Source organism: Tiliqua scincoides, chromosome 3, assembly GCF_035046505.1.
Source record: "Tiliqua scincoides isolate rTilSci1 chromosome 3, rTilSci1.hap2, whole genome shotgun sequence".
In the NCBI taxonomy this organism is placed as follows: domain Eukaryota; kingdom Metazoa; phylum Chordata; class Lepidosauria; order Squamata; family Scincidae; genus Tiliqua; species Tiliqua scincoides.
Genome location: NC_089823.1, coordinates 160,216,355 through 160,240,583, shown reverse-complemented (window position 1 = coordinate 160,240,583; position 24,229 = coordinate 160,216,355). Strand labels below are relative to the sequence as shown.

The 24,229-nt window shown below is 45.6% G+C and overlaps 1 protein-coding gene across 1 annotated transcript; it reads right to left on the bottom strand.

The window, feature by feature from the left end:
- Positions 1 to 414: 414 nt before the first annotated feature.
- On the bottom strand, positions 415 to 19,599 carry LOC136644823 (putative lysosomal acid lipase/cholesteryl ester hydrolase). The gene is made up of 9 exons (XM_066620989.1): positions 19,498 to 19,599; positions 18,048 to 18,165; positions 16,290 to 16,482; positions 14,475 to 14,584; positions 11,747 to 11,883; positions 10,363 to 10,509; positions 7,319 to 7,390; positions 5,789 to 5,854; positions 415 to 648 (listed from the first exon to the last, which is right to left on the bottom strand). Exons 1-9 carry the CDS (start codon positions 19,597 to 19,599, stop codon positions 415 to 417), a joined length of 1,179 nt encoding a protein of 392 aa, XP_066477086.1.
- Positions 19,600 to 24,229: the final 4,630 nt, after the last annotated feature.

Below are 24,229 nucleotides of genomic sequence, written 5' to 3'. Positions count from 1 at the left end.
TTGTGTTATGTTCAATCATCTCACCAGAGACATGTTTAATTAAATTGGCTTTTATAAAACATGATTCCTAACACAAAGTAGAAAGGAAAATATATATTTGAAATCCATGAGAAACACCTGGAGCTTCCTTAAAATCACATCCTTCGTATCTTTTGAAGAACAACAAAAGCAAGATACAAGGTAGACCCAATTCCCATCTGGGCAATGCCTGGGTTAATGTCTCTCTATGATGTTCAATGACATCATATCCCCACCAATAGTGCCCGTGCAACCAACAAGACTAGTTGGTGAGCTACAAATAGTAACAATATAAATAGTTTAAGAAAAGATTCCAAAAACCATTTCTAAAGACACAAGATCTATCAGATTTTAAAAATACAATATATGCCACATACTTCAAAATGATATGCAGTCTTATTTGTATTGCTGCATCAGAAGAAGCATATCATGATACAGAAGCTCTGGAATATCAAGACCCCAGATGAAATCTGCATGATTCCAAGAGGGAATATACTTTTGGTAAACTAAATGAGGGATGCGAGGGAGTAACAGTTCAATATCTTCTTTGGGTGTAATAATGTCATGTCCTCCATACCATACAGTTGTTGGCACAATCATATCTTCTATTTTATAAAATGGAGGTGTGGTCTGTTGAAAAAACAAATCAAAAATATGAAAACAAGTTTCACCGATCAATTCCATATCAGCCCTTACTTTTCAAACACCACAGTACTCTTGGATTTGTAATATCTGGCCCTGAAGAGTTATATTCCAGCCATTTATGCTAAGACTCAACATACATGCCCTTTCCATTCCAGAGGTCTGTCTGGAAATTGAACCCTACATAGCTCAAAGTAACCGGTTCTTGCCTGCCCAGGGGACCTGTCCCCTGGCACTTGCCTGAAAGCACCATAAAGGACTCACAGCCCAATCCTATGCATGTCTGTGCAGAAGTAAGCCCCATTAGAGTCAACTTCCAGGAAAGCATGGATAGGATTGGGCTGTCAGGGCACAATCCTACCCTGCACTGGAACAGGCTAGCTAAGAGGCTTGCGCTGCATCCAGTGAGCGATAGAAGCCCAAAGCAGCTCAGCCAGAAGTAAGGGGAAACTTTTCTCCTTACCTCCAGGTAATGCACCCTTACCCCTATGGGTCTCCTCAGACTTACGCCACCTCCTGAGGCTTGAAGCTGCTCCATAACTGCCAGATCCCAGCCCCGCCACCCGCTCCCTGCCTGCTTGCCCCCAGTGATGCCCACTGCCTGCCCTCCCTCCTCCCAGGAACGCCTCCCTCCTGCCTCCTCCACACCCACCCCAGAGCCTTGCTGTGGCCCAGCCTGGCTGATGCAAGGTTCACCACAAAAGCTGCCACAGAGGCTGCATTCAGCCTCCGTGCACTGGTGTGGCTTACTCCTGAGGAAACGCAAACATACTTTACGGCACGTTTGCGACCCTCATGGGCCGTCGCGTACCAAATCTTCCTCTGGATTGCACCCTTAAGCACATGCACAAAAGCACTGAGGCAGCCATCTGTGAATCAAATGTCCATAACTCAGGGAGCCAGTGTATACCCTCGTTCCTTTCTTAGTGCTCGGTGAATATCTCCCTTAGGTTAATAAAGGCCAAACTAGAGAAATGTATAAAGTGGCCAAACTGATTATTTTTTTTATTGCACAAGTCAGGAGAGGGCTCCATAAACTCAAGGTGATTAACTGTGCGCACTTCAGGAGTGGATCCCAGGATATGTGGGGGGGGGAGTCCTGGAAGTAAACCCCTGCAGACAAGGAGGGCCCACTGTATTATTTTTAAATACAGATGTGATGGAGCCAAAAAAACAGAGTTGAACCACAGGCAGAATGTTGTGGGTTGGAAACTCTGGTCCTGGTGCCATTCTACTCCCAACTACACCCTATTTAAATAGAAAAAAATGACTTCCTTTTTCCATAATTAAAATAGCAAGCTGGGGAGGGCAGCAAGAAGAAATGTGTTGCTTGATCCTAAAAAACGAATGGGTTGCTGCCTCCCCCCTTCCCTGCCGCTTAACGGGCCAGAAATAGGGCTTCCCAGGCTGTTGGGTTGTGACTGACCCAGTTTGAGAACCTGTGGCCTAGAAGCTACTGTCTCTAGCAAGGTCAACTATGGTCTTGACTCTGTGAATTAGGGAAGCTCTCAAGTCTCAGAAACACTGAGATGTATCTTGCCCTTAACGGGCCAGAAATAGGGCTTCCCAGGCTGTTGGGTTGTGACTGACCCAGTTTGAGAACCTGTGGTCTAGAAGCTACTGTCTCTAGCAAGGTCAACTGTGGTCTTGACTCTGTGAATTAGGGAAGCTCTCAAGTCTCAGAAGCACTGAGATGTATCTTGATTAATAATCCCATAAATATTTAGCAGGACAAGAGTTTCAATTTTTTGCACCTGAGAAGCTAAGATTCTGATTTACATGCTTGGTATTCTTGAAGAGGACTTTGGTTGATTAATGAAATCTGATGTATTAATGGCAACTGCAGCCAGTTCTCTTTATATGCGAATTCACTATCTGCAAATTTGCTTATCTGAGGCAGAATTGACACCTATGTTTTATTATCCGCAATTCTGTTCTCGTTATCTGCAAATACTGTGCCAGTGCACTTGGGGGGATTCAGCGCAGCTATGAGCATGCAGGCAGGAAAGAGAGAGGTTGTGGGAGGAGAAGAGTGGCCTCCCTGTGAGCAAAAGGCAGCACCAGCGCCATGTGGGGGGGGGGGAGAGGAAAAGACAGTATACCATATACTGCCAATGGGCGGGGGCGGTGGTGGTTGTGATAATTGTCAAGTCATTACACTTCTCTTTTTTTACTAAGTTGTCCGATTGGGTCAAGTTTTCATGTCAAAAGGGCATGAAAAAGAGAGAGTACCCTTATTAACTGGACAAAGGGGCACATTTTAAGCATGAGTTCTTTTATATTTAGCGGGAGGACAACTCTCCCTATTTATCTCAGCATAGCATCTTTACCATTTCCTCCTTGCTGGTGCCTTGCTTCTGCTCATTAAATTTTTAAATTATGAGCCTTCTGGTGGGGCTCCCATGGCAAGCAATGGGGAACCTTTATGTTGTGATTAAGAACTATCTGATGACATCCCCCCCATCCTCACTGTACATATTGGGAAGAATGGCTTGGTTAAAGTGTCTGGAATATTCAGGACATGGAGTTAAAATGTTATTTCCTGGGGCTGTAGCATGGGGGGGGGGGTTTCAACCAGAACTCACACATTTAAACTGGACACCAGGATACTGCCTTTCTTAGCCACAGGCTAAGTTCATAGACCAGGGGTTGGCAACCTGCGGCTCTAGAGCCGCATGTGGCTCTTTCAGCTTTCTGCTGCGGTGAAACTGGCAAAGGGGTTAAAAGGAGGCACCTGTGTTGGGAGGGTGGGCTGCTTCCCTCCGCCCCCTGAGCTCACTGCCCTCCTCTCCCTTCACCCCCACCTGCCCTGCATTGGTTTCCCTTTTCAATTTTGCCAGCTCTGCAGGCTTAAGCTCCCTGTTTTTCCCTTCCCCAACTCTCCAGCAGGCTCAGCCAATCAGCATCCAGCAGGCTCCTGGCTTTTTCTGTTGGAATGGCTCAGGGCCCTTCGCTGGCTGACCACCAGCCTTCCTCCTCAGCCACTGCAAGCCCTTGCAGCCTGCCTTTCCCTGAGCAGGTCCCCACTCAGTGCAAGGAGAGGCTTTTCCTCCACAGCAGAGGAGACATCCTGTGTGTCTACTCAGTAGTAAGCCCCATTATAGTGGATGAAGCTTACTCCCAGGAAAGGGTGCCTGGGATGGCAGCCTTGGAGCGTGCTCAAGGCCAAGTGCAAGGACGGGTGAGTGGGAGCCCACACAGGTCTGTTCGAGAGCAAGCCCCCATGTAGTCCCTGGGCTACTCGCAGGAAGGTGTGGAGGGCTGTAGCCTCAGCCCCCTCCTGTGCAGGTCTACTCACAAGTAAGCTGTAGTCAGTGGGACTTCCTCCCAGGAAGGTGTAGAGGGCTGTAGCCTCAGCCTCCTCCTGTGCAGGTCTACTCACAAGTAAGCCCCGCTGTAGTCAGTGAGATTTCCTCCCAGGAAGGTGTGGAGGGCTGCAGCCTCAGCCCCCTCCTATGCAGCTCTACTCACAAGTAGTCTGTGAGGCTTCCTCCCAGGAAAGTGTGCAGAGGACTGCAACCTGAGAGCTCCAACCAACTTGTCTGCTCAGAAGTCCCATTGTAGCCAATGGGGCTTACTCCCAGGATAGTGTGGAGAGGGTTGCAGCCTGAGTGAGGGAGGGCAGGCAGGCCTGTGGCTGCCCCCCCTTCTTCTCTTCCCCACCTCTGGAGTCTGTGTCCTTTTTTTCCTTCCAGCAGGGTGCCTCTGGAAGGTGGGGGGAGTTCTTTAGTATCCATGTAAGATAAGCAGATGTCATAACCGCCATATGTATTGGAATCCTGGAAGATCTGGTTAGGAGGTAAATGTGGTGTCAGCAGTGGCCCCTTTAAGGGTAAGGCCTGGACATCCAGCAGAGTGTGATGCACAGCTGCAGCCACTTGAAGGCAATAGGGCCCTTAGGGATATAACGGGCACCTGAGGAAGGGGGTGTGGGTTGTAGAAGGAGTGCAAGTTGGAGAGGAGACTGACTGACTGGGCTTATTGACTTTGACTTGGATACTCTGACTGATTTGACTGACTTACTTTGGAATCTGACTTGGACTGTGACTTGGCTTATTGACTTTGGACTCTGCCCTGGATACTCTAACTGACTTTGTGACAAACTGCTGGAGACACTGGTGTTTGTAGCGTGGCTGCTGTGCCCAAGACCTGCTGAGGACTAAGGGGCTGCTGTAGTGGTGGGAGGCTGCTGGCAGGAGAGAGGACCTCTGCAGGTTAAACAGGTGAGCTACCCTGGAGGTGGGGTCTAGCAGGACTGCAGGGCAGAACCAGGGTCATTTGTTGGGGGAAAGAAGGGGAGCTAATTTGCTTAAAGTGGGCATAATTCTCCAGGCAGAGAATGGCCTTGGAATCAAGCAAAACACCATAGAGGACCAGGCGTCTGAAAACACAGTACAAGAATGTATGACAAAACTAACTAAAAGCTACAAGAGGGGGCTACATTATAAAAATGGGACCTATAAGAGCTTAAAGGTAAAAAAAAAACAACTATATATGCAGTATTATCTTCATTTTAGATGTCAAAAGGGTTTTGTGGCTCCTGAGGTTTTTTTTCCTCCGGAAAACGGGTCCAAATGGCTCTTTAAGTGTTTAAGGTTGCCGACCCCTGTCATAGACAAACCCTTTGTTTTTCCTCTTTGGCACTCTTCCCCGTTTTCCTTTCTCTATGTCTCTAGCGGTTAGCAGGTGGGGAGGAAGAGCAGGGGCTCCTCAAAATCCTTTCCTTTGAGATGGCCCTTTTGTCCTCACTTCATCAGATGCTTCAAATACACTCTGCATTACAAGCAACCACTACCATAAAGAATAATTTCTTTGTATGCGATAGTTCTATATGTATTCTTTTATAAGAAAACTGGTCTTTTCAGTGAAGTCATCTCTCTCTTTCTTAAGGGATGGGGATTTTCTACCATGTGCTGGTTTGTTATCCATTCTAAGATTCCTTGTTGGAAAAGAATTGGGGTGGATGGAAGCCATCGTGGGAGAGGCACAGAAGTAAGTGGAAGGGATTGTCCGTGGGGCAGCAAAGTGCCCAACTTGGCCAGCATCTATCACAGCCCATATTTGACTGAGACCTCTTAAAGACCAGACCAAATTACTCACTTCCAAAATATTTCCTAATTTTCCTTACCGTGTTATAAAATTCCTTGTTCTTGGATCCATAGTCAAAATATTTAAATTGTTTTGATTTGAATACCTAGAAAGAGGAACAGGACATAGTCAGATTACAATCTGCGGAATTGTCATAATTCTAACTTTGAAGTAGGGCTGGTCATATTCAAATTAATTATCTGGAAAACTGAATAATCAGAATAATAATAATAATCAGAATAATAATAATAATAATAATTAATAACTAGGTATTTTTAGACGACCTTTCTAGTCATCAGTTTACTCCTTTGACTTTATTCAAGGCCGTTTACATAGGCAGGCATTTCTAAATCCCTCAAGGGGATTTTTACAATCATAGATGTTCTCTCTTTCAAGAACCAACCACATTTCAGAATGGATCTTCCTGGTTTGGTCTCACTTCTGGCCCCCAGTTCGCCCACACAGGCTGACAAACAGCTCCATCTCTCACATGGAGGGCAGCCAAGACACTTCTTGCTCACACCAAGATCAGGTGGAATCACTCAGCTGGGCTTGTCAGCTGCTTCAAGTTCTCGCCATTCTCAGCCGTTCAGGGAGCTGCTGGTGTCCTCGAACTGGTGACCTTCTGATGTTATCTAATGGCTAATGGAGGCTCTACCCTCAAGACCAGAGCTCCTGCCCTTGTACTCTCCTGCCCAGAATCCCTTGTAAAAAATGTGTGGGAGCTTTGCCAAAATACTGGGGTCTCTAAAAAGCCATTTCAGAGATCATACTGTAGTTTGCACTTCTATACACATGTATAAGTTCCACTGAACTCAGTGAATTCATTAGTAGATATGTGTAGGCTTACAGTGCGCACACACACACGCAAACACAGTGTATTTTCTTGGTTAAAGTATAACTAGTTCAAGAGTTTAGAAGACATTAGTCCTCTTTTCAGTGTTAGCACTCGATTCCAGGGGATCCTCAGACAAAACCTTGTGCTGCCCATGGTGCTTCTATTGCATAAGTGCTTCTATAAGCATGTGCACTGGGGCCATTGGAGTGGTTTGGATTCTCCTTCCATCACCCACCTCTGGCTGGCCCTAAGTTCAGGGCACTGCTGCTATGCCAAGTCCCCTGCAGTGTGCCTGGCTGTTCCCGGATCATGAGTTCTTCCTGAGCTGATGCAGCCTATGGAGTAAACAGCTGGTCTACCCTGTCAAGCCTCCTCCCAGCTTGCATCAAAGTAATGCTCCTTCCAAAAGAAGAGCTCTATAATGGCACATGAGACGCAGGATAGATTTGCATATATAGGAACAGTAGTTGGTGGCAATTCGAAGTTCAGGAATTTGTAGAATGATGATTTTCTACTATAAAATTCGTATCCTACTGGTTGGAATAAAAGAGCCTCTACAAAAGCATTTAAAAACTAGTTAAGATGACATTTGATATTTGAGGTTTGAAAAGATTAAAACGTATCTTGCTAGAAAAGTTTGAGCTGTTGACACACATATAGCGGAAACTGAACGTTCAGTCAAGTAGTGACTTTTGGATTATAACTATAGAGAATACATTCAGGAAATCCTACCTGGCTCCAATGAAGTCCTGTCTTCACAGAAGTAAAATCAGGTACTATTCCAATATACACATCTGCTCGACTCTGAGAAAAAAAAAATACAAAGGAAGATGCCAAGAATATGTACCCTGCGGAAGAGATTTCCTTGCTTGGCCCATTGAGGTACAGGAACTACAAAGTAAACCTGATCGCCCAGCTCTGTGCCTCTCCTGTGCTGCCTCTCCCAGGAAAGCTGTATTTGGGAATTCACTGCAAACCCCACTCCTCACTCTTAAGGCACCTTGATAGAACTGCCACTACCTCTTTGTCCTCACTTCCCCCTTCACTCTTCCCAAAGAGAATAGCTGAGAGAGCTGTGCCGCTGCATTTTGGCCTCTTGAGTTATAAATTCCCTGAATTTAATATAATGCCTCAGCCAAAAGGTGTGTGTGTGGGGGGGGGGCAGTGGGGGAAGCATATGCACCAAAATTCAAGTGGGGTTCACCTCACCTGGGGAAAGCAGCTCTGGCTCTCTTACTCTGCATCCCTCCTAGGATTAAGGCCATGGCCTAAGTTTTGTGGAACATAAAACTTTTGTGTTTAAAGTTTTGTGGAGTTGTATTGAGCCGGCACAAGCCTCCTGCACTGGCCCAAGAGTGTTGCCAAGAAGCTGTAAAGCATGTTCATAACTATTCGTTTTAGATTGTGAGCCCTTTTGGGACAGGGAGCCATTAGTTATTTGATTTTTCTCCGTAAACGACGTTGTGAACGTTTTTGTTGAAAAGCGGTATATAAATACTGTTAATAATAATAATAATAATATTCTCAAGCCAAGCATGCTGGAGCAAGGACGTGTGCTGGACAGCCAGCTTCAGAGCAAATTAAGATTGGGTAGTTTTCTTAGCTCTCTTCAGCATTTTACTCAGGAGGCTCACCTGGTCTTGGCTCCCTTGTCCTGTGGCAACACATCACACACAGACTCAGCAGGTGCAGAATGGCAACCTTGGTCATTGACACAGCCTCTTTATAGACCCACAATTCCCCTCTATCTTCCCTCATCTGTCTCATGTGCAGTCAAATTGATGACAGGCTTAGTGTTTCAGACCTTCTTCCTTTCTTTGTATAAGAATGTGCTTGTGTTGACCTGTTTTAGGGGAACTCTGAGATCCGCTTTGGGCCTTCATCATACATAACTGCATCAAACATATCCCCATCTACCAACAATTCCAGAACCATGAACATTCCTCCTCCCAGTATGAGTATGAGAGAGTGTGCTTGCTTATCTGCACATTCATTTTATTGTTGAACTGTTTTAGGGGAAGCCCAAAAGGGCAATGGCATAGACAGAAAGGGGCAAGGGGTGGGCCACCCTGGGTGTCACCCTCAGGGGGGAATGACACCACTAGTGACCAAAATTGCAAAAATCACATTTGTTAGGAATAATACCATCATGTTATATATCATTTGGTGTGTAATTCAATGCAGAATGTATGTCATTGAGTACTATGTGCAGGGGAGCAATAGCAAGGGAGGGCACTGATGTTCATCCATTGGCTGTGGGAAATATTCACTGCATTTATTTTCCGGCCATTATTATTATTCATTTCATGCCATGACTATTACTATCACTTAGCCTCACCTACCTCAGAGGGTTGTTAAGAGGGCGAAAGAAGGGGAGGAACCTTGCACACCACCCTGAGCGCCTTAGAGGAAGGGTGGTATAAAAATATGAAAAATATTTAATTCATTAATTTTGCTGTATGGGGAGGTGTCAAAATTTTATGGGCCCGGGGTGTCAAATGACCTAGCTACACCACTGCAAAGGGCGGAAATGAAAATCAGCACCCGTCAAGCACCATTAAGTAACAACGAAAGGGGCTTTGATTAGCTCATCCCACAAAGGATTCCATAGGCCTCTAACAGCCCAATCCTGAGCTGCCCTGCGCCCAAGGCTGCAGCGACACCAAAATGACTAGTTTCCCACTGGGAAAGCGGGGGAAGTGATTCACAGCCTGCCTCCAGGCTCACCCCTTGTTTGGAGGCCTTGGGTTCTGACCACAGAGATCTGTTCTTTCATCAAAAACATTCAGCATGGTCAGAACTGTAATACAGGTCCACCCTATTTATATAGAGATTTTTTATACATGGATTTGACCTAACACGAATGGCCCCTGCAAATGAGAAAGAATGTGCTGATCCCTGGAGAAGGGAAAAAATGCATCCCTTTAAAGTTAGTTTTAAAAACTGAACAGTCCTTTAACAACAGCCTCCTTAATGAGAGAGGGGGGGGGCAGCAGGCTAACAATCCATCAATCCTTCTCTCTCCTTCCTGAAAGAAAGGTGATCATTTTGCATTGGTGAAGGGAGCGGCTGAGTGAAGTGCTGATGGATTGTCTTCTTAATGACTCTTATCTTAGAGTCAAAAGGTCAGCAAGGCTGTTTTTCAATCACTGGAGCAAAGAAACTTTGTTTTCAAAATTGATTTGCTATAGTGTATTTTTTTAATTCACATGAGTGCTTGAAACAGAACCCACGGGAATTAGTCTCAACCTGTACTTTTCTGTCTTCCTATTCCAGTAATCCTCCAACTCCCCTCCCTTTTTTCCCCTTGCATACACCTTCAACCCTCATTTTGTTAACCCTGGCCCCGTTGAGATATCCCAGTTTTCCTAAGCCCTTTCTTCCCCTTCATTCTTGCAATTCTTTATGCTCCTTTTACTTCTAAAGTGTTTCTTTCTCTTCCACTCCTCATCCTTTTCTTTCCAACAGTGGCTTACTCTGAGGGTCCATCCAGGAGTGAGAGGTCAGCAAATAAGTGCAGTAAGATGAGCTGCACTGAGTGAGTGGGAGAGCTTTGCTTGGCACTGTTTTTTGTTCTGAGTTTTGTAACTTCCCCACTTTTGCTTTTTTTTGCACTTTTCACTCTCATGTTCCTCATCCTGCCCTTAGGATCCCTGCACACAAGTTAGTTTTCCCCAGTGTGCAATTCTTCTTGAAGTTTATAAAGCACCAGTGGGAACAGCAACATTTTGGGCTGTTAAGTAACATACATAAATAAGAACATAGAGTCCACCTACCACATTTAAGTTGTGTTCATTAAATCCTGCTGCTGTGAAGATCAACTGGATGCAAAGTTGGTCTAATCCTGGATAGCTGCACAACTTGGTACTGATGTCTTTAATGCGGTTACTGAATAAACATAATTCTTTCTTCCCAAACATAGCCTGGGAATTAAACATGCAGAATCTTTAGAAACCAATCTAACCAGTAGCCCTGAATCACAAGGAAACATTAAGGTTCTGTCCAAGGATTTTTCTGCCTTAGATTAAAGCCTGCTTATTTGGAAGCCAAGATTTGTTTCCGCACTGTCCAATGAACACTTGAGACAACAGGAGAAAGGGCCACTTTATTTCACATTAGCAAGAGAAGCAGAGGCTGAGACCTGCAGCATCCAAGGCAGCGAAAGCCCCTATGGTGCGGGGAGGGACCTCTGGGTGGTACCAGAAACCTCTGCCCCCAGGCGGGCATGCACCCGACTCCAAGTTGCGCCCCGCTGCTGGGCGGCGCGTCTCATCCATGTCTATCCCTTAAGGGGAAGGCAGCCGGACCGCAGACTGCGCCACCTCGAGCCGCTGAGCCTCTGAGGTGTGCCCCGCAGTCCTGGCCAGGGCCCCGTCTATGTCCTCATGCCGCCGAGCCCCTGAGGACTGAAATAGGGTTCCGACCTGCCTATGCCGCCTGAAGGTGCATGCCAAAGTCCCATTCATGCCTCCTAACCCGCACCACCTGCCCTCTTAAAGTGAGCAATGGCAGCTTGCAAACAGGGGGGGTGTAACCCCCTGGCCAATAACAGTCTGGGGTAGGCGAAAAAACTGCCTGCCCCTCGGCCAATCTTGGCAGGCAGCAAAAAATTCCTACCCGGCCCCAAACGGCAACCAGTTAAACTCAGACTGCCTCTAGGGCAGGCGGGCGGGTATTCCCATGGTGCCCACATGCAAAAGGAGGAAGAGGGCTGGGTCTCATGCCCTTTTAAAAGGTCCGCTGTAGCTGCCAGCCCCAGCCCCCTTCCCCTCCCCCTTGGGGAGGGACTCTTGTGTCCCGGCCAGGCTAAACAAACTCCGATCACCCCTTTAATTAGACGATCGGGATTTCCTGAGACACCTTTCTTGCTTGACTGAAATGGTCTCATTTAGCCCTCCCATAACACAAAGTTGGTATGGGGGCAGGGGGGATTGGCAGGGTCTGATCTATCTCAAGAAGCCTCTGAACTCCCTCGCATGTTCAGGGACATCAACAGGTTCTTAACTGTGCATACAGGACACAGTATTGCTGAAACAAATATTGGATGTCAGCAGCAATTGCCCACTTCTAATGTCGGAAAAGATTGAATGAATGGGTTGGGAGGGAAATATTGGAATGATAAGTTTGTACAATAATAATATTATATAAAGAAATACTTACTATTTGTACGTCTCTGGGAAGTGCCAGCAGCAGGCCAAAAATGCTTGTGGTGCCCACTAATGTGTAGCCAGGAGAAAAGCTGATGAAAAGTTTGACCTTTTGAGCCAGCTGTGGCATGATGGAAAATGCAATGATGCCTGTAAAAGAGAACAAAATTCAGAAACCTAAATGAGAGAACCTTTAGGACTTCAAATGGGAGGGGCATACTTGCTCTGGTTTGCATGTATTAATGCTTTTTACCTGTACTATATTCAGGTTTTGGATACCTGCAAATAAATCCCCATAATAAGATGTCCTGTTGTTTGTCAGTCTGATCAATCTTTTTTGGTCTCCTTCCTATGTATTCTGTTTTTGTGTTTTTTTATAGGGAAGAATTTCAACATGCCTCGACAGAAGACTTAGCTCTGACCAAAAGGGAACCATCTTTTGATTTATTTTTCTGCATAGGTCACTCTGAAAATGCTTTTGTTCAACAGTGTTATACAAATTGTTTACTACTAATAAGAATAGTTTGATCTCGACAGGTCGCAAGACCCACTGATTCTTTTGTCAACGTAGGATTTATGCACCTGACGGTGGCTTAACAGACAGGAAGCAACAGGCAAACTGTTTCTCACCACTGCACCTTCTTTCCCAACATGTGTCACCAGAGGTTTCTGCTTGTCCTGCAGCATGAAACCCCGGAGAGCCTGATCCCTGAGAATGAATAAGCTGCTGAACAGGTACAAGGAGAGATGTATGAAAACTGCCCAATCAGCTCTGAGGGGCCCAATGTTTCTGAGACTGGCAACCAAACAACCCGGTTGTTTGAGGCAGTGGAATGATTGTCCTGCTGTCACAAAAGGTGCCGCAGTGGCACATGGGGGGCTTTGCCACTAGGCCAGTTCAGACCGGTTCAAGCTACCACTGCCAAGAGGCAGCAGCACAGGAACCATGCTGCCACAGACTGCTCCAAGGCAGCTCCCAGACTGCTCCAAGGCAGCGGGAGAGTCTTGTGAGTGGGGAGTGCAGGGAGAGTTTCGGAGCTGTTTTTTGAGGGGGAGAGCAGGGGTGGAACGGGGGTGAGGGATCGATGCTGGTGGCAGCAACTTGCATCAAGAAACTATCCCCCTCACCTTCAAACAGTTCTTTTTAAGGAACTTTCATCTGAAAATAAAATATAAATTGGGTAGTATACAATGGCCTGTGCTGTATCCAACGTAGGTTAGAAGCAGATGGGAACTCACTTCAGGGTAAGAGGATATTTTTCCCCTTACCCCCTATAATACCACAGCCTGCCTTATGGGGCTACTCAGACCAGCTGTTTATCCAAGAAGCCCTGTAGTGCTGTTTGGGCCAGGGATGGGGGTTGGGATATGGCATATACTGCTGATCCCACCCCCCTCCTGGGCCCAATCATCCCACAGTTTCGCTCTACCCTGGCCCAGAAACACCCCTCTCCACCTCTGTTCCACCCTCCCTCCACCCTCTCCCACCCCCTGTGCTGGCCAGTGCAGGGACTAGACCTGACACCAGCAGGCCAGTGCACATCATTGTGCCGACACTGCTGGCTCTTGATCAGCGCAAATATGCCTTACAGCACATTTGCAATACTTGACAGCCGGTGTGTGTGTGTGTGTGTGTGTGTGTATAGGGGGGGTGCTCTGGCACATTGTGCCTTTAGGATTCAGCTGCCCAAATATCACATGGCCGTGAGTCAAAGAGCAAGAAGAGTTTGATGGTTCTCATGTCTTGAAGCGGATAAAAATCTAGGCTAGGTCACATTCCACATGATAACTAAGAGTAAATAGATAGACCTAAACCTCATTCACTTATTTTTTAAAAGTATTTTTATACATCCTTCTTCTGTTTTTTACACAGCATTCAAGGCAGTTTACATGAGCAGACTCACAGTAAACACCAATTTTGAATGGAACTTTTACAATATCGTACTATGAAGGGAACTCACAGAACCCTAAGTTCAGCAGGACTTCACAAGGAACTGGCATTTTCATCTGGTTAGAGACCAGAGTATAGATGAAAGTCAAAGCTGGATGAATATCAGAGCATAGCCTTATTAAGGATGCAAATTTATCTTGGCTGGCAAAAAAAAATGTAACTACCCAAATGACACATGCTAATGTATGCAAATCCTAAATAAACAGAAATAAAATTAAAAACAAATCTAAGATGTTGATAAACAGTGTGGAAGGTTGGATGAAATCATACAAAAGAGGAAAGCATGTGAACAAAAATGTAAATGTGGTTATAATTGAAAATGGCTGGAAAATGGCAAATGGCTACTCGATTCTATGTCAACTTGAAGGTCGGCGTAGAATTCACAGCCTCCGTGTCGGGCAACCAGCCAAACATGGAGGCTGTGGATCTGGTGGAGCAAAGCTCCAGCTGTCCTGCCCCACTTCCACCTCCAGAACTCCTTCTCCCACCCTCTCATCACCATCCCTCTGCCTCTGCTGGTCCAGGAATGCCTCATCCCCGCCTTTTCCCATGCCCCCACATACCTCTCTGCTGCTCAGAGGTCTGCACAACTGCCAAGTGGTGGAGCTTTGGTGCTCCACCAGTGTTAGTTCAGTGCCAACCAGCGTTGGGCTAGCACTGGTGGAGCACTGGCACTAGGGCCTGCAAGTGTGCCTTTCAGTGAGCTGGTGCGCAAAGCTTAGGTTTGGCCCCAAGACTTCCGACAGGATTTAGAAGTGAAGCATATTTCATTCTGTTCCTGTCAACTTACCTATTGTAGCACCCTGGGAGTGGCCCACATAATATAATGCATCTTGCTTAGTTTTCTGCAGAATAAAGTTGATTGTTGCTGGAACATCATATATCCCCATTTCATGAAAACTGCAATACACACACACACACACACACACACAGAATCAAGATGTTTCCAGCAAATACCATATTTGTGTTTCCTACACAAATACCATAGTATAGGGCAGTGCTTCCCCCACTATCTGATGTGGGGGGCCAGCAATTATTTCTCTTAATGTGAAAGAGACAAGCAACTTTTTCCCCGCCAAAGTTGCTCGATAGTTGCTCTGTTCCAAAGTTGCAGAAACATATCTGTGCTCTATTATTACTATTGTGTCTTTCTTGGAAATTTGCAGCAAACTGGTAGCCAATGGTAGCCAACTGGTGCAGACCACCACTCTGAGTACACTGGTATAAGAGTACTTGGAACAGGGCTTGATGATGTTTCCACTTACAAGGCAAGGTGGCAGGTTTTTTATCCTGTGGAAAGAGTACAGAAACAAGCACTATATGCTGATTGCAATTAAAGGCATGCTCCTTTATTAGCGGGGGATGTGCTCCTAGTCCCCCTCCACAGTATAAACCATGGACATGGGGAACCCCTTACACAGCCCTGTCCTCCTACACCCATTTACAAGTTTTAAAGCTTTTCAGGGTGAAATTCTTCTCCCTTAAACAGAGCGCTATAAGCCTACAGACGTATAGCATTTTAAGGCTGCCTCCTGGCAGCCATAACACTTGAAAAAATGTTCTGTTACATGTCTGAAGTGTGTGAGCATCTAGCACAGGACTGTTCTAGCCGCCTGACCTGCCTACCTCTTCACAACCATCAGAAGATTGGTTAGTTCACCTTCACCCATTAGATCTGTTGAATGCAGACTAACACAGAGACCAATCCTACCTAACTCCTCATACGGCTATGCAATGGCGCCAATGTGGTACCTGCTGTATCCTGCGGGGAAAGGCCCTGTATCCTGTGGGGGAATACCACCTCTTCCTTGAGATCACCTCATGCCTTTTTAGCTAGCCATGTAGATTGGGGAAAATTCATTTATTTGTGTGTGCAACATTGGATATCTTTCCTACAAGAACACGTGAAACCAAACACAATTTTCAGAAAAATTGTTTTTTAAATTATAGTAACCAAAGAGATGGGGAAAAAACTATGGAACCGAAATGTTATGACATATGCGGATTGGTGGGAAGGAGGACACCTGATACTTTGACGGTTTACGCTGTGTGTGTAAAAATATTATTGTGGTAAGGAGGGGGATTTGCACCGTTGCTACTTATGGATGAGCACTTGCTTGCTTAAGACTCTTTTCCTGTCTTCATGGACTGAAACTAATATCCACAGTTTTAACCTCCAAGGCAAGAATCATGAGTCATATTATTTGATCTGATTGTTCAACCAGGTTTTTGAATTATTAATTTTGTCTATAATGCTGGAATGGGTTTATCACTCAGTATGGATAATAACTCAGGATTCACACTAGGTAGGCAATCAACGTTGTAATTCTTTTTCAAATGACTAACACGTTTGCCATTTTCTCTTTTTGTAATCAGTAAAGACGCAGTTGACCTTCTTGATGGCCATTTATTTGGAAGCTCTGAAAAGTTTTTGATTTGAAGTCCACTGTATGAAATGAGTCTCTATGTTTATGAAAACCTCACTGCAATGAGTTAATAGTTACTGGACTCAAGGAATAAAACTGCAGAGGGGTAGAAAGCAATGGTGCACCTTCATCAAAAATTTTCCCATCTATTCAAACTGTGAACTGTTTCCTGGGCCTACCTGAAATTCCAAAATTGTTCCTGATCGATAGACCAGTTCCTTCTAGACCAGGTGGTCCCTCTGCAATTTAGAATCCAGACATCATAACCAGCATCTGCTAGGAAAAATGCCGGACTGTTGCTGGGGAGATTTGCAATCAAGCACCTGCCCTCAGCTATCAAGCCATGTACCAGTAATACAGCTGGCCGATGCCCTGGAAAAGAAACAGAAACTGTGGAATCTGAGGTTAGTCATTTTGCCTTGACAACAAAGTGGCACCTGGGAGGTGTATTCTGGACCTGGAAATCTTCGGCAGCACAATCCTGAATTACCCCCACATCCCGCTGCCAATACAATGTGCTGCATCCTCTGTGGGGGCCAGTCATGGAAATATTGGAGGATCCCACATCCTGGGGTAAGTGTCCATTCAGCCATTGGGTCACCTTGGATCTGCACCAGCTACATTGCTGGGGGGCGGGGAATGACGACAGCAGCATAACCCCTTGCTGTCTACAACCACCTTGTGGATACAGACAGCACCGTTCTGCCCAGCATTCTTCTCCCGCCCCCCCAAACACTCCACTGTTCCTCCCACAACCCACACGCATTCCACCCCCACTACCTGACAGTCGTCCCCAACAGGGACAGCATGCTTGGCAGGGAGACAACGGTGCCACTTCCTCTTGCAGCAGCACTCACAAAATGGCTACCACTGGCACACGACATGTGCCGTCACCAACCATTTCACAACAGAATGCTGCCGTTAAATCTAAATGCTGGCCCATACTAGATGTGAAGTTAATTGCATCATGTGACCCAATTTTGAGGGGGGGGGGTATTCTTATATATCAAGACTATCAGAATGCTCTGATAACTCTGAATGGGCCTTTCATTTGAGTGAACATAGATCATATACCCAGCTGCCCCAATAAAAAAAATCACAGGAGTAGGGGAACCAACAGTGGTTCACAAGACTGCAATCCTTTTCTCACAGTTCTCTTTTGCGTGAAGAAACTTCTCTCAGTCACTCCCCTCCCCTCTCATTCAGCCAAAATGAAACCAAGACAGTCAGTCAGTCAGACAGACAGACAGACAGACACACACACACACACACACACACGCCCCTGCAGGCTGCCCTTTTTTATTGGAAGCCAGCCATGATTGTAGCAAAACTGCTGGCTGCTTCCCTTTGTATTGTAATGTGTGCATACGTGCTGCTTAACTCATTGACTAGGCTCGAAAAGAAAGGAGTGGAGCAGAAAGGCAAGGCATTTTTTCTATTTACTAGCTTGGTCCTTGGGCTTTTTCTTTCTTGTTGGGTTCAGTGTGGCTCTGCCACTCCTGCCTCCCCTGACGACATCACTGCAGCACAAGCATAGCTAAGGCTAACTTCATGTATGCTCATGTGATCTTGTAGTCATTCAGAATCTTACAGAGGGAAGCAACTGTCCTGTAGTTACTCTGATGACTCTGAATGGGTTGTTCATTTCCCTGAACGCAAATTATATGCCAGGCTGGCCCAATAAGAGAATCACAGGAGGAGAAGGGGAACCCCCAGTGGTTCACAAACTGAAATCCTTTTCTCATAATTCTCTTTTGCATGAAAAAAGCCTTCCAATCACTCCTCTCATTAAATGCAAACACACATTCACACCCCTGCAGGCTGGGATGAAGAGAAGTGACACTGCAGCCCTTCCTGCCCTGAAATAACAGTAGATCAATCATATGAATAGTACACTCAAACAGTTGTACAAACACTCTCACCTCCTCATAAAATACCTGTTTGTCCAGGACTGTGCACTCCATAAGGAATTCTGTTTACTTGTAGGTAGTAGCCATCGGCTGTCACGATTTGATACTCTTCACTGGGGTATCCCCAATAGTTAATAATTTCATTCTGCAGGGGGAAAAAATGTTGTTGATTCTAAAAGTATCCAGGAGTACTGCTAAGCAACTTGACTGGCCCAGAGTTCTCATATTTTTTTATGAAGTATCATGAAATAGTAACAAGTTATCTATCAGAACTGTCTACTAGTTCTAATGCATTTCCTCATGCCTTCTCCCTGCTAAGCTGCAGTTAGTATCTGAATGGAGCATCAATGCCTTACAAAAGTAAAATTCTTAAATTTGGGAGCATTGATACATTAATAAAATATCTTACAGCCTAATCCCACTAGGGCCTAACATTGAGAGTTCTCTCGATCCATCAGCATAAGTCCTGGGCTTACCACTAGAAGGCCACTCCACTGTTTGGTGGGCCACAGCACCAGGACAAATAGTTGGAAGCTGCTTGTGGGTTACAATGGCCATTTGAACCTCTTCTGTCCCCCATCACTCCTGGCAAGTTGGTGGTGTGCGGAAATCAGGGGAAGGTCATTGACAGATCAGGGTATGAAGCAGGCATGGTAGACGTTGGGAGGAGGAGGTTGGGTGCTGGAAGAGAACAATCTTGGCAGTAGCTGCACTGATCCTAACTTCCTTCCTGGCCTGGACCTGCCTTCAGGAATCAGACATACACCAGCAAAAGAGTTGAAGTATGACCAAGGAGACCCAATAGAGACCAGGCAGCCTATGGAGAGGTAAGTAAACAGTTTTTTACTTACTTCTCCTGGGTTTCTGGTGCCCTCCAATCAACCATAGTATGCAGTGTATCCACTGAGTAATGCCTCACTTCCTGAATAGCCTCAGGTCAGCTATTGGAGTTGGAATGGGCTAAAGTTATTTCCAAAGAAAGAGCCAAGTCAAAGGCCCAGTTTACATTTACAGCCCCAAAAGGAAGCCACTTGTCGAACGACCATCACCCTTTGATTGCTGAGAATAGCCATTGTCCTGCTAGGAGATGCTGGTCTTGTCCAGACCACAATAAACAACCAAAGGAAAAACGGTCAATTGTAGTGAAAGGCATACTGCCTAGTTCATCATTATGGTGAACCACTGCACAGGAATGGATGGATGTGAGAAAGAAAACGTACGGTCCATGCAGCTAAGCCCCCTGTCTATGGTACCACCGATGAATTCAAGCTCTGTGAGTTATCTGGATCCTGGAATGTGGAAGGAAGATTGAGTCAAACACTTTATGAATGATGTGCCCCTTTGGAATAACCTGAGCAGGGATGAAGCTCCTTCTGAGAAACATCCTGAAAATTGGTTTGAATGAAAAGCATGAGATTCTCCCATGATAGCGCAACATACTACCAGTATTTAAAACGCATCTGAATAAGTAACTTACAATATTCATAAATCCTTGAGGATTCAGGTGTCTCTTTCTTATTAATTCCTCCATATTTGCAGACTGTGGGATCCAGCATGCGAACACCATAAACAGCCACATTGTAGACCTGTATAGGATAATATCAGTAATTTCAGTATTTATAGTGTCTAGCCTCTGAAAATATCTGTTTAGAGAAACAAAGAAAGGTTTGAAAGCTGAGAGGGACTGCAGAGAGAAGCCTGATTTGTCCATTGCCTTCCTTGCAGGCATGTAAGCCTCTGCCAGGGATTCCGCTGGTATATTTACTACCTGCCTTGCTGCCCCCCCCCCGTCTCCTTGCCTGAGCTTGGCAGCAACATTGGTAGTACCCCCCAAGCTGGTGGTGCTGGGCAGTAGCATAGCAGGAGGGGGATCACAGCACTAAGTTTTTGCAGGCGCCTAAACACGCCATACAAGCAGCCCATCCTCCTTCCCTTTGGAGCCATTCCAGGTGGTGAGAGCAAAATAGAGGAGCAAGCCTTGTTCCATTTTGCAAATGCTGCTGCAACCTTGGTCCAATTTGCAAATGCTTGGCAGAAGTCTATTTTCTAAAACACCAGGATGTCATCCTCGTTTCCATGTGAAACAAAATTATTATTAATTATTTAAGAATAACACCATTATTTAAGAATAACACCCATGGAAAGCAGTGGGTCTACTTCTGAGTAAAAAGAGTTGCAAATATATGCAGCTGCATCTTTCTGCTGTGAATTAAATTGCACACTCTCAGCTATGTGTTCAATGTTCTATGTAGCGCCTCTGGCTTAACACACCTGGCACCTTAAAGGTGGATTTGATTCATGGTTCTCCTGCAGCGGTTCCCAACCCTTTTTCACTTGCATAGCCCTTGGCAGCCCATTTCCATAATTGCACCCCTCATATTAGCTAAATGTTTTTAATTAATATGAATAATATAAGCCCTCATCTCTCCATATGAAAACCCATACATCATGTATTCATCACAGTCTTTTCTCTTTTTATCTGCTTGAAGAACAGAAGACTCTGGCTTTGCACTGTTTTGCACCAGAAGCATCCTGAGAAATTCTGGGTCACTGATCACTTTCCATATTATGTTTCAGTTTTTTTAGTGTGCTGGTTTTCAGTTGCATCAATTGATGAACAAAACTATCAATTGGTGGGGCTTCTGCAGCCAACTAGCTACCTCCCTTCCTGCCTTGTTGGCCCTGCAAGGCATTCTGGAGCACTACTGGCCTTTTCTGCCATTGTTCCATTCTTTTTCAAGTACCCTTTAAGGTCCTGTCAACTGCCCCTGGAGGTACATGTACCCCAGGCTGGGAACCATTGTTCTACTGGCATGTTGTTTACAGTGCTCTTAGAACTCAATCGTGGGCTTGACGGGCTGGCTTACCACCAGTGTGCACCTGTTGCAAACATGCCGTAAGGCACGTTGCGAGGCCTAACGCTGGGCCAGTGCCTTTGCTAGCCCATGCTAGTCAGCGCCCGTGCTAGCACCTGGCCTTCACCACTCAGAGCCATGGAGAGGAAAGCGGGGGTGGGGGAGAGGTGGGGAGGAGGAGTTCTGGGGAGGGGGGAGAGGTTGGGGAGGAGGCATTGATGGGGAGGCAGGAGACGGGAAGAGGGCAGGGAGGAGGTAGCATGGGGAGACAGGAGGTGGGGAGAAGGTGGGCGGAAGGCATGCCAGGGGGAGGGAGGGAGGCGGGACCTGTGAAGCTCCACTCCACTGGATCCTGTGCGTTCATGTGGGGCCCAGCCCCCGACATGAATACTCTTACTTCACTGCCGACCTTTTGGTCGGTGGTGAATCAAGAAGCCCCATTGCGGGTCTACTTCCCTTACCTGGGAGAAAAGGACAAAAGTCCCCTTCTCCCGAGGTGCCGTCTGCGGCTGCTGTTTGATGCGCAGGATGCGGTGGCAGCCGTTTTTGGTGCCGCTGCAGCCGCATGCCACGGGAGCTCAGGATTGGGCTGTTACTCTGATGGTGTTTACAAAAAGGTTGTGAAGATCAGAATTTTAAAATGAAAAGAATGAAAATGTATCTTATGATCTTTTACTATATTTCTAATAAATGAGAGACTGCACAGTTCTTAGATAATAATTGCTGGGAGGTTATTTTTCAGGATCTGCCCTCAGGTAAAAAAAGAGAAAACAATAGTCAGACACCTCCCTAAGTTTAACCCACGACTTATCCGAGGTTCATAGAAAATTCCATTATTTTTGGCTGAAAACCTGCCCTCGACTTATCTGTGGGATCGACTTATAGGCAGGTTTCTGTGGTAAATGAAAACATTAATCAGAATGGGATAATTTCATTGTTTATGGGTTTAAAAAAACAAACTTGGATTTGTAAAGAATGTGTATTTTTTAAATAAACAAGGTAATCATCCCATTCGGATAAATGTTTGTTTAAAAATGAGGTCATGCGTGGAAATAGTATTGCCAGGCCTGAGAAGAAGGGGCCCAAACTGTGAAAAAACAAACTATACCGTACAAAAAAAAGTGCTGTAAAAGACATAGATCACTGTTTTTCCAGTTCTCGGATCTGAAATGCCAGCTGCTCTGGGGGACAAAATATGCAACATAAAACTGTGGCACTGGGTCAGATCACTAATTCATGTAATCCAGCTTGTCTGACTGGCAGCAGACAGAGAAAGCCCATTAGCACCATGCACGCTAGCGGTCATTGCCCCACCTCATGTAGGCTGAGGGGACAGGCTCCCATTGGCCCACGCCATTTGGCGGGGAGGGGACTGAACTCCTGTGGACAATTCCCTCCCGCTCAAGCTCAATCCGGGAGCCACAGTGACCCTGCCCACCCTCCGTTGGCGCAGTCTGAGACTAGCTGGTCGCTATTGCAGGGCCAGGTAGGAATTTTCTGCTGGCACATTAATTGGCCGTAGGTATCTGGTTTTTTTGCCTACCCCCAACTGCTGTCTTTGGAGGTGTGGTTTCTGGTAGGTTGTCATTTATATGGTCACTTGGCGTGATGCGTGCAGGGCGGGATAGGTAGGGCAACTCAGTGTCCATCCAGGGCAGCAAGGTCAAGGGGGGCGAGCCAGAAGGTAGGTAGGGCAACTCAGTGGAGTGAAAAGGAGGGATGTAGAAAGGCAAGGTACATTGTTCTTTTTTCACTTGTTTGTTCCATGTGCTCCCACCCTTTTTTTTTTTTTTAACTTGTGGGATCCAGTGAGGCTCTGCCTCTCCTGCCTCCCCTGACTGCACATCACTGGTTCAAACAGGGTTTGATGACTGACAGCATCAGTTTGGAGCTCTTTCCTGTTGTGGTTGTGCACATCTGGGAGCATGATAGATTTCAGCAACAACTTGGTCTGCTTCTGGTTTGTTGATTAAGCTGTGGTCAGTCAGGAACATCTCACTTGCCCAGGGTTATGTGTGTTGTTAGAGTTTTAATGCCACTGTGCCTATGTAATAACACTTTGTTGCTGGTATGTTCCTGGCAGAGCAAATGGCACTACCAAAGATCCTTCTCATGTTCAATGTTCAATGACTTGTCAAAGCGCATAGGGCAAAGCGCATAGCCCAAGCCCCCATTACTATGCCCTAAACAGGTATGCTAGAAAAGTTGGGGCGTTTTTAGCCTTCAGTGAGCCCATCCCCACTGAAGTTCTGGTGGTGGTCCTTGTCCAGCTTAAGGAAGCAGGGATGGCAGTCAGCATGTTGGGCTGATCTGTTTCTTGGTCAGGGATTTGATAAGTGCTGAAATTTCTCATCTATTGGGGCTTCTGGAACCAAACTCTGCAGATAATGGGGTGCATTGTACACATGTATTTAGATTCTCTTATGTTGTGAGACGTTGGGGGATATATGGTACTCCTAAAAGTGGTCCCTCAGCCAATGTTTCCTCACTCCTGCTTTAACCATATCTGAAAGTCATGACATTTTTATAAAGATTTCCCAACATAGAGATATTGGGGGGGGGGGAATACAGAAGAATTTGTTCGCTTAGTTGTAGCATTCCTAAGGATAACTCTATGATGTTCTAAGAACTCCTGTTTTCCCCACAGAACCTTTCTCCATTCACCATCTTCTTTTGGTGTCCAAGACTATTTAAGCACAAAAGCTGGAGATGACTGACCCCTTGGTAATATTGCCATACTGGTGGAATAGGCTACCAAATGAAAACCAGGTAACCTGCTCTCTGGCAAATTATTTCTCATAAGTGCAACCTAAAAACAATTAAACAAGGTTTTCATCTCATCTGACTTAGTCCTATCAATTTCAAAAGAAAGTAAATATTTAATTGTGATCTCAAACCTTGTTTAAACCATGAGAGTAACCATGTGTTGGATCAGAGGTGGCCAATCTTTCAACTTTAGGGCTCTGAGACCTTTAACAATTGTGTAGAAGAGGGAATTTTCACTTAGTACTGCTTGATAATTCACAGATAATAATAATAATAGCAACAGGTATTGAAAAGCTGCACCTGCTGAAATTTCCTCTACATAATTGTCAAAGGTTCCGGAGCCCTAAAGTTGAAAGGTTGGCCACCCTTGTCTTGACTGTGATCAATATATGAGTTTCTCTGGGTGTAGTTCCCATTGAGGTTAATGGGACTTCAAAGAAGACATATATAGGATTGTGTAGTGACTCTTACTAAAATATACTTTATTGTATATTAGAAAGCTTCTTGTGAAGGGGACCACATAAAATACAAGCTGTTAAGATTGTATTCCTAAAGAAAGCTGCACAACTACCAACTGAAATTAAAAAC

Coding starts and splice junctions, on each gene's coding strand:
- LOC136644823 (XM_066620989.1), bottom strand. CDS start 19,599: ATGTGGCTGTTTATGGTGTTCGCATGCTGGATCCCACAGTCTGCAAAT. Junction 14,585..16,289: donor GAACAATTTTGGAATTTCAG/GTAGGCCCAGGA, acceptor TGTGTATTGCAG/TTTTCATGAAATGGGGATAT. Junction 10,510..11,746: donor TTCCCAGAGACGTACAAATA/GTAAGTATTTCT, acceptor TTTAATTCCCAG/GCTATGTTTGGGAAGAAAGA.